Raw genomic sequence first — 11456 nt, forward strand, 5'->3', positions numbered from 1 at the left:
AAAACCCGATTGACCGATTGGATATAGATGAGGTAATTCATAATTCACAACGCTTTCAAGAGTACAGATAGATCTGGAATGAGGACCAACATCTTGTTCATCACTTCAATGTTCTCCATTATCTCGTCTATCACCTGGAAGAATGATTGTGAGCATACCTTCCACGCATTGGCCCTCATTGTTCTTAGTTCTTTTTCACTCATGAGGTGGGATGTATTTATCTTTCCTTCAGTATTGGAACTCGGTCTCCACTACCTTTTTGTTCAACTTGTAACAACCCAAAAGTACCCCTTAGAAGAACGGTGCACCCATATGTCGGAACAATTGCGTACTTGAACTTTTGGAGGTCTTGTACAAGCCATAACTATCATTCATTACATAAGACATGAAAAGTAGTGCGGAATTAAAACTTTTCACAAATAAATTAATTAAAACAAACATCTTTCATAAAAGCTAAGGAGTGATCTCGTCTTCACAAGCAAACTTAAAGACACGACATAAATAGCTTAGGGACACGTCCCTTGCATTAAATGAAAATACATAATAAGTCTTAATGATAGAAACTAAGACATAGAATTTTGCCTTTGAATATATGAGGACACACTTAGTCTTGAGAGGTTAGATTCCAAATCTTTGACTTCTAAACTTCTTCCTTGCCTCCAACCTATAATTATAGAGTATAGAATAGTATGGGCTTAGTACAAAAACAATTTACTAAGTATGGCATATATAAATACATGCAAAAAGGGACATCTTAGTCAAATAACCTTTCATGCCAATAAGTAAAACCATCATGATTTTAGAGTTAAAGTAGTAATAGCATCATAATTTATCAAATAAAATAGAACTCTCATAATATTAGAACCAAAACACATTTTTTTAGTAAACATAAAACTTTACAGTGAACACATTCAACCAGAACACAATGATATCCTTTGAAGTTTTCCTAACCAATTTATCCCTAGATTCACTAAGGTAAGACATGAAAGAACCGTCCATACACCCCCTTCAACCCACACCTAAGTGACCCTTAGAACTACCAATGATAGGCTTACCTCGCACGAGAAACAAATCTAAACTCTAGACTTGACATTATAAGAACATTCATACATTAAGAACTTTATTTAAGTGCCTAACTCCAATGGGACTTGTAAATTACACCAAGTGCAATGTGAGAGTAGGATTCCATAGTACTACTCCCACTTAGCAAATCATAACTTCATTACAAAAAAGTTAGCTTTAACATGCTTTCTTAACAGTAGACTTTAAGTCTTCTAATTTCATTTCTAATACATGATATCTCATTCATACTCTTCATATAACATACACCAAGACTCCCCTTTTAGAAGGTATACTTTTTTCAATGGATAGATAGTGTTTCATACCACCACCTACCCTAACTAGAATGTTCTTTTAGGAGACTTACTTCATACACTTCATATAAAACACATCAAGACTCCCCTTTCGAAAGGTCCACCTAGTGCAATGGATAGATATCATTCCATACCACCACCTACCCTAAGTAGTACGTTCTTTTAGGAAACTTAGTTAATTTGATCTTTTGTTGGGGAATAGCTTTAATTGACATAGACCATGAGAGCTAGACATGGAATCCCGATACTACCCTTATCGGATTAGGGTTCCCCAATTGCCTAGGGTGGGGCCTTTCTCTTAGAACTTACATGGTTTTTCCAATAGTTACACCTATGCGGGCACATAGTTAAGGGATAAAGAGATAACTACATAGTAACTCACTCTCTACTCACATAAGAGGCACATAGGGTAAAACATCTCTACTGACATGTGGACCCACCCCATCGTCAAATCCTCTTGGTGCTAAGCATAACTCCCGCTCGGAGTCTTAAACATTTATTACTAAAGGTCAAGGATAATTTTTAGATATCCAATCTAAACTCACAATGGGTACCATTCCTCCAGCCTACAGTAGAAAGCTCTTGGGATGTAGTGAGGTTGCTACTATATACTTCATCTCAAATCACAATGAGTGTTAACCTCAAAACTCCCCTTATTCGCATTCATTAACTTCATTCATTCGAGTGTGAGTTTGTACATATGAGCAAACCATGCACGTAGTCACTATTTTCACTAACATTGGATTTTAGACATTCTTACATCTTCATTCATCATTTCTCACACACTAGCATGCTCAACATATACACAACCACATACTTCATTTAGGCATAATCTAAGAAAGACATACAATTCAAGCTTCATAATACATATCAAAATTAAACTCATTATTATCACTTCATTTCACACCTAAGGCATTCAAATCCATAATCACAACACATAACAATATATATCTAAATATAGAAATTAAACACCATCACAAAGAGGGTGGACCATACCACTCAAGAGCATTTCATAATAAGAGTTAATAAAACAAAACCAACTCACCATTTAACCAAGGATTCACCAACAATAAAAAATTCCCCCATATTTTATCATAATTGTCCCTTAGGTCATTATCTTAACCATAATCACAACATAAGGAAACCAAAGCTTGAATACTACACAATCATGTTCATTAAACCCATTTCTTAAGCCAAAAGTTGGAAATATGCATAAGAAAGAGTTCATTAGGTTTTTGATATTAAAATCATCAATTAATGCTAGAAAAAACATACTTGTATCATTAAAACACATTTATATGAAGACCCATGCTTAGAGTCAAAGATTGAAGAAGCTACAGTTTGAAAACCCTTTTTGAAATCTTTTAGAAATTACTCCTTGAATGGAAGAGAGTTTAAGGATGACTACCATACCTCAAAGAGAAGCAAACCCACTGATTTTTTTATGAAGAAACGTTCCCAACCATCCCTCCGAGCTCTTCCTTGAGTCTTAGCTCCAATGGTGACTTGAGAGAGTTTTTCTTTAGAGAGAGAGTTTGAATATTTATATGATGGGTCTTGTCTAGGTCTAGGACATAAAACTAATTTAATATACCTTAACAAAACTAAAAATATCTTCCTAGGTTGATAAAAGACTTGGTCTGTACAAAACACCCCAAGCCAAAGTAGCAGCATCAAGCATCCTTTTGCAGCACCACCATAGCCGGACCCAAGCAACGGGGCGTCGACTGAACAACGGCCCGTGCTATTGGGCGTCGTTTGGGTATGCACCTGGGAACATGGAGGGTTGTACTCGTATACTATGTCCCAACCTATGCCACTATACAACGGGGCATCGATTGACTCAAGAGGCATCGACTGCCTTCATTGTTTGAGGCTGGTTTTGGGGTAGTCTTCGCAGATTCTACCTAGGTGTTGGGGTCCTATTCTAGGGACCTTCGTGGGTCCTAGGTGGGGTCCTATACGGACGTTAAACCCCTGTACTAATTCATCTAGGTCTTTGTAACATCCCACATAAATTTCTATTTAAACGAACACGTAAAACTCACCAGAACTCATGAAGACGCAGAAGCATTTTTTAAGGCAACCTTCCGAATGTCATGGTTGTTCTTGGACGTTTGACCTCCTAACGTCACCAAACTTCACACAGACTAAGACCACCATGGTAAATCATTTTAACATAAAAATAAATCATGAAACATTTACGAAGCTTTACTTCACCTTAGTTCATTTTAGGGTATTATATTCTCCCCACTTGGAACAACATTTCTCCTCGAATGACACTAAACTCTTTAAGAATATTGAGGACTAATAGAATCATATAACACACTATTCAAGGCTCAAACATTCATAATCAATTCACATACTTACAAAGAACACCAAGTAAACATCCATAAAACATTTTATTTTTGCTAAGCAACATAGGCAACTTGTAAAAGGAAATTTTCAATTTCAAGCACACACTAAATTCTTCATTTGATGGATGAACTACCTTCTCCAACAAAATTCATGATCATACACTTCATTTTAAAACATTGGAACCCTTAGTCATGAAAATAAATTTTTTTCTCAAACTTTGAAATCGTACAATGAGCATCAATTCTCACACAGTGAAACATTCATGAATTTCCACAATTTCTTCTTTAAGCATTTTATCAAGAAAGCATGATCATAAGAAAGACAAAACCATATGAAAAATCATCTTACCACATAAACACAACAATCATAAAGGGTTAAGTCTTACCAAGACTATACAATCCGGATTAGTTGTCCCTCCTAGCCCCCATCCTATAGAGAGGGTTCTTCTTTGGAGCAATAGGATCTAGACCACCTTGAGGAGCTTGATTGGCCTCTTTTCCTTTTTCATTATGTTGGGGCGATCCCTCATCTTATGGCTATTACTACCACTTGCATATAAAAAAAATCCGATCCAGCAAGACACTTATTCAAGTGTTGTTTCCCACATGTAGTACACTTAGGGGTCTCAAATGTATGGCCACCTCCTTGGGAATATTTTGGTTGGAAACTCTATATTTGTTCCCCATGGAAGACTCTTGGTGATAAAACCTGTTCTTAGGTTTTGATCTAGATTCATCAAACCTAGGCCTCTTCCCTTCTTTTCTTATCTCCCTTGTTTTGGACGCCTCAATTTGTTGTGCATATACCATGAGTCTAGAGATATCCATGTCATTCAGGAGTATTGTCGTACGACACTTTTTTTACACCAATCTAGAAACTCCCGTCACAAATTTGTTCATCCTAACCCTAGGTTTTTCTACAATGGTCGAGGCATACTTAGAGTGTTGAGTGAATTTGAGAGAGTAGTCTTTTACACTTATTCCCCCTTGATGAAGATTCATGAATTAAACCATCTTCTTCTCCCTCCACTCTTAGGGAAAGAACCTATCAATAAAAACATCTTTGAACACTTCCCAATATACCATATCATCCCTTAAGGGTAACTAATCCCTCCATTGCTAAAACCACACTTGAGCCACATCTTTGAGTTGGTAAACGGCTAGCTCCGCTCTCTTCCTTGAGATCACACCCATAGCATCCACAACCTTGAATATCTCATCTATTAAGCTTTGTGGATCTTTATCTCCCTTAGTGCCATGAAAAGTAGGAGGGTTCATCCTCATGCAATCCTAAATTCTAGAAGCAGGATTACTCATATTAGGTGGAGGTCTATCTCGTGGGTTAACTTGGTCAGCCAAATGATTTGTGACTACTTGAGCTTGAGCCTTCATGAGTTGTGTCAAATTCCTTAGGGCATCCCTCAACTCCACATTAGTCATATCCCCTTAAACAAAGGGGGCTTTAGGATCTTGAGGCATAGGGTTCATTTGAGGTCCTTGGGGTCCTTGAGGTTTCTGATAGGAACTGCCTCATTCACATTCTCTAGCCCAACTATAGGGACTTAGTCAACACGAGGATGGATCCTCTCATTAGCTACACCTTCCTCCTCCCTCCTAGTGGATACTCTCCTCGTATTCATATCCTATAAACACAAAGAGAAGAGGTTGATAAAAGACATCTTATAGAACCCAACCCTAAGGCACGACATTAGAATAATGAAGAAAGTGAAACTTCTATCATATTATAGTCTCTCACTCATGGATGTGTCACGATTCACATCGATAAACTAGACTCTACTAGATTAGACATGGCTTGTGAGACTTTTAGACCGTAAAGTATTTCCCATAACTTATTCTCTGATATCAAGTTAATAACAACCCAAAAGTACCCCATAGAAAAAGGGAGCACCCATAGGTCAGAACAATTGTTTACTTGACCTTTCGAAGGTCTTGTACAAGACTTATCTATCATTCATTAAATATGACATGAAAAGTAGTGTGGAATTAAAAATTTTCATGAACAAATTAACAAAAAGAAACATCTTTCATAAAAGCTACCGAGTGATCTCGTCTTCTCAAACAAACTTAAAGAAATGACATAAATATCTTAGGGACACGGTCTTTTACATAAAATTAATATACATAATAAGTCCTAATGAAATAAACTAACAAATAGAACTATGCCCTTGAATATGAGGACAGACTTATTCTTGAGAGGTTTTGATTCCCAAGCTTTGCATTCTAAACTTCTTCCTTCCCTCCAACCTATACTTATAGAGAATAGAAAAGTATGGGTTAGTACAAAACAATGTTATAAGTATGGCATATGCAAAAACATGTGAAAAGGTACATCTTAGTAAAATAATCTTTCATGCCAAATAAGTAGAACCTTCATCATTTAAAAGTTAAAGTAGTAATAGCAACATCGTTTATCACATAAAATAGAACTCTCATAATTTTAGAACCAAAACACATTTTTTCAATAAACATAAAACATTACAATGACACATATTACATTACAGTGAACCCATTCAACAACGACACATTGAACTATTTCTTTGAAGTTTCCCTAACCAAGTTATCCCAAAATTCACTACGGTAAGACATGAACAAACGGCTCATACTACCCTTCAATACACACCTAAGTGACCCTAAGAACTAACAATCATAGATTTACCTCGCATGGGAAACAAAACAACACTCTAGACTAGACATTATAAGAACATTCATACATTAAGAACATTTAAGTTCCCTATTCCAATGGAACTTGTAAGTTACACTAAGTGCAATGTGAGAGTAGCATCTCATACTACCACTCCCACTTAGTGATCCTCGAGGATTCCCTTGGATCAAGAACACTACATTAGTCATTCATAACTTCAATACATAAAACTTAAATTTAACATGCTTCCTTAAAATTAGACCTTAAGCCTTCTAATTTCATTTCCAATACATGATATCTCATTCATATACTTCATATAACACACACCAAGACTACCCTTTTGAAAGGTCTACTTAGTGCAATGGATAGATAAGGTCTCATACCACCACCTACCCTAAGTAGTATATTCTTTTAGGATACTTAGTTCATACACTTCATATTAAACACACAAAGACTACCCTTCCAGAAGGTCTACCTAGTGCAATGGATTGATACCGTCCTATACCATCACCTACCCTAAGTAGTATGTTCTTTTAAGAGACTTAGTTTATTCGATCTTTTGTGGGGGAATAGATTTAATCAACATAGACCATGAGAGCTAGATATGGAATACTTATACTACCCTTATTAGATGAGGGTTTATCACTTTCCTAGGGTGAGTCCTTTCTCTTAGCTTTTACATGGCTTTTCCAATAGCTACACCTATGCAGGCGCATAGTTACGGGATAAGGAGATTACTACTTAGTAACTCACTCTCTACTCACAATGAGTACTCATCTCAAGAGCACATTGGGTACAACATCTCTACTCACAATGTGAACCCACCACATCGTCAAATACTCTCGGTGCAAATCATAACTCCCCAACGGAGTCTTTGACATTCATTACTAAAGGTAAAGGAAAACCACTGATATTTATAAAGAAACATTCCCAACTAGACCTTCTGGATCTTCTTTGAGTCTTAGCTCCAATGGTGACTTGAGAGAGTTTTTCTTTAGAAGGAGAGTTTGAATATTCGAAATGAGGGGTATTGTCTAGGTCTAGGAATTACAACTAATTTAATATATCTTAAAAACACTAAAAATATCTTCCTAGGTTCATAAAATACTTGGTGTGAATTTACAAAACACCCCAAGCCAAAGAAGCAGAATCCAGCAACCATTTGCAGGACCACCATCGACGGACCCAAGCAACGGGGTGTCAACTGAGCAATGGCCCGTGCAGCTAGGGCATCATTTGGGTCTGCAGCTAGGAACATAGAGGGTTTTAATCCTTGACTAAGTCCCAGCCTACGCCCCTAGATGACAGGGCGTCAATTGACCCCAGGTGTTAGACACGCAAACTGCTTAATCTAACCGTGTGCAGACATGTCAAGGACTTGGGCATTGGTCTTTGCATGGATGATGGCAAAACAGTGCAACACAAGTTCAAGGTGCTTGGGTGTTGGCAACGCAGCTTGAACGTGCATGGCTTACGTGCGGGCTAAGGGCATTGGTAAGGCATCATGTTGACTTGATGAGGCAAGGCTGTGAAGACTTGGCAATGTCAAGAACAAAGGCAGTTCACCCAAAATCGCTGAAATAAAACTATGTGTTGGAAGACAGCTAAAATATTCTAAGTGTTGGAAGCTGGCTGAAATATTCTAAGTGTTGGAATGAAGCCTGAAATATTCTAAGTGTTAGAATATTAGTATTTCGTGTAGATAAGAATGTAATTTGAATTAGATTCTATCTGTTGGAAATATAGCTGTTGGAAAGTTAGTTTTGAACCCTGTGATGACAAGTGTCTGACAGATGTCATTTGTAACCGCCGCATGTAACTACCATTGAGCAGAATTTATATTTAAAGGTGGAAATTCGTCCAAGGCATAGATAGAGTGTTTCTAGCCTTAGATTAATTCGTGAAGCCTTCCTTTGTATTAATTAAAGGTTAATAAAGGTTAGGACTGGTTCCTGTAAACTCTGTTGGTTGTTTGACGCTGCTGTTTTAAGTATTGTTATACTTCGTCAATTTTCGTGGGTGCAAGTAGGCTGAGTGTTACAAACGTTTGTAAGACTGCCTAGAGTGGTGTGCAATAAAAATAAATCGACCCTCTTTCAATTGGTATCAAAGCGTGGTTAAACAATGGTGAAAATGCAGAATTGTAGGAATTTGCACGAAAAATTGAATCCTTCGTCGGGTTTACTGAAGAAATTTTGGGAGACCCCACGTTTGTGGATTTATTCACACAAATCATTGAGTTGAGAGTTGACGCTGAGAAAGTTCAGGGAGAAATTGGTGGATATCAACAGAATGTTGATAACCACATCACTTAAATTCTGGACTTTCGTACCATAACTAAGCAAAAACTAGAGGGACTGTAGAAGTAAAATGAGAACCTTCGTGCAGAGCTCGTTGTGTTGTGTCGGGCTGTGGCTACGTTAAGTTAAACTCGTGTTGAATCGTCTAAGGTAAAGATTCTAGAACCTAAGGCCTTTTGTGGCGCAATGAGTGCTAAAGAATTGGAAAATTTCATCTGGTACATGGAACAGTATTTTACTGCTGCTAGAGTGTCGGACGCTGATAAGTTGAATATTACCACAATGTATTTATCGGGTGATGCGAAACTTTGGTGGAGGACTCGTAATGAAGACGACGTAAGTGATGGTTGTCCTAGAATTGATACATGGGATAAGCTAATCAAAGAAATGCGTGATCAATTTCTTACTAGCAATGCATCTTGGCTTGCAAGGGATACATTGAAAAGGCTAAGGCAGATGGGTTCAGTGAGGGAATACATAAAAGAATTTACCTCTGTGATGTTAGACATACAAAATATGTCTTATGAAGATAAACTTCACAACTTCATTTCGGGCATGCAAGGCTGGGCTCAAAACGAACTACGAAGGCAGAATGTTAAAGATCTGCCCGGGGCAATTGCTGCCGCCGATTCGTTAGTGGATTTCTGGACGACTCGTCCTTCGACAGACGTCCGCTCCACTTCAAAAACTAAGAAAAATAATGAGACGAAAGGGGAATGGAGAAAGGATAGTCGTAAATACAATACAAATGATAAAGGAAAGGCACAAATGAAGGATTGGAAAGACAGGCCAAACAACAAAGATGGAAATTCGAAGGGCTGTTGGACTTGTGGTGGTCCTCATTTGGCCAAACCTTGTCCAAACCGGGAAAAAGTGAATGCTTTGCTTGCTGGTAATATGAATCAAAGGGAGGAGGATGAAGAAATTGTGGCTGCAATGGCAAACCCATTGGGATTGTCCTACAATCACATTATGGGTATCAATAATGTTGGAGATATCTCTAGTACTTCGAATCCTCATGCTTTCTTAATTCATATAGAAATGAAAATGAAAGAACAACGTGTGATGGCAATGGTTGATACAGGGGCCACACACACGTTTGTAGATGTGAAGATTGCTACAAAATTGGGCTGAAGTTGTCTAAAAGCCCTTCCTACATCAAAACAGTCAATGCTAAGGCACAAGCCATTGTGGGCATGGCTTATGGTGTGTCTATGTCGACTGGAAGTTGGGTGGGAAAACATAACTTGATGGTGATGCCGCTTGGTGATTTTGAAATCATACTTGGGATTGATTTCATAAGGAAATTCCAATTTGTTCCGTTTCCTCACTTAGATGGAGTGATGGTCATGAATGGAAGCAATGTTGGCTTTTTCAAAGGTGTTCATCCGTTTGGTAACATTAATAAAGTTGCAAAGAAGAAAGACAATGGAATGTTGTTGTCTGCTATGTCAATCGACAAAGGGCTGAAGAAAGGTGAAGACACTATACTTGCTGCCTTGGTCGAAGTAAAACCTGCTGTGAAGATGGAAGTGCCTGATTGTGTTGGTGAATTGCTTAAACAATATGCTGATGTTATGCCGCCTGAATTACCAATGAAATTACCACCAAGGAGAGATATCGATCATAAGATTGACTAGCTGCCTGGTATGGTTGCTCCTGCACAGTATCCTTAACGTATGGCTCCTAAGAAATTAGTTGAATTACGCAAACAATTGAATGAATTGCTAGATGTTGGATTGATTCAGCCGTCTAAGGCCTCATATGGTGCTCCTGTTCTATTTCAAAAGAAACAGGATGGAACAATACGAATGTGTGTAGACTATCGGGCGCTGAACAAGGCAACTACAAAGAACAAGTATCCGGTACCGTTCATGCAAGATTTGATGAACAGGTTAAACAAGGCATGCTGGTTCGCAAAACTTGATCTGAGGGCAGGTTATTGGCAGGTTAGGATAGCAGAGGGTGATGAACCAAAAATAACATGTGTAACTAGATATGGTTCCTATGAATTCCTTATAATGTCGTTTGGGCTAACTAATGCCCCGACAATGTTTTGCAACTTAATGAACAATGCACTGTTTGACTATGTTGATGACTTTATTGTTGTTTATTTAGATGATATAGTCATTTGTAGTCGAACATTGGAAGAACATGTTAATCACCTAAGTTTGGTTTTTGTCTCTATTGAGGAAATACACGCTTTATGTCAAGATGGAAAAGTTTGAATTTGCTCAACAAGAGATAAAATTCTTGGGGCATCTTGTTAGTAAACACCAATTTCGAATGGATCCTAAGAAAGTGCAAGCAATTGTTAATTGGCAGGCACCTCGTCATGTGAAGCATTTGAGGTCGTTTCTTGGCTTGGCTAACTATTACAGAAAGTTTATTGTTGGTTACTCAAAGAAGGCAACAGCTTTGACAAATTTGTTGAAGAAGGATACAAAGTGGGTTTGGTCTGAACGGTGTGATGAAGCATTTCAGAATTTGAAGAATGCTATTGCATTTGAACCTATACTCAAATTGCCAGATTTTGAGTTACCATTTGAAGTGCATACTGATGCGTTAGACAAAGGAATTGGTGGCGTATTAGTGCAGGAAGGTCATCCAGTGGCCTTTGAAAGTAGAAAATTGAATGATGCTGAAAAAAGATACTCAACACATGAAAACAAAATGGTTGTGGTGGTACACTGTTTGCAGGTTTGGAGAGTTTATCTCTTGGGCACTCGATTTGTAGTGAGAACTGATAAAATAGCAAATACAT

The 11456-nt window shown here is 37.8% G+C and overlaps 1 protein-coding gene across 1 annotated transcript; it reads left to right on the top strand.

The window, feature by feature from the left end:
• Positions 1 to 8878: 8878 nt before the first annotated feature.
• On the top strand, positions 8879 to 9826 carry LOC138337327 (uncharacterized). The gene has a single exon (XM_069287236.1). It carries the CDS (start codon positions 8879 to 8881, stop codon positions 9824 to 9826), a length of 948 nt encoding a protein of 315 aa, XP_069143337.1.
• The last annotated feature ends 1630 nt before the right edge of the window (positions 9827 to 11456 follow it).

This window comes from Solanum lycopersicum, chromosome 7, assembly GCF_036512215.1.
Source record: "Solanum lycopersicum chromosome 7, SLM_r2.1".
NCBI lineage: Eukaryota > Viridiplantae > Streptophyta > Magnoliopsida > Solanales > Solanaceae > Solanum > Solanum lycopersicum.

Coding starts and splice junctions, on each gene's coding strand:
- LOC138337327 (XM_069287236.1), top strand. CDS start 8,879: ATGAGTGCTAAAGAATTGGAAAATTTCATCTGGTACATGGAACAGTAT.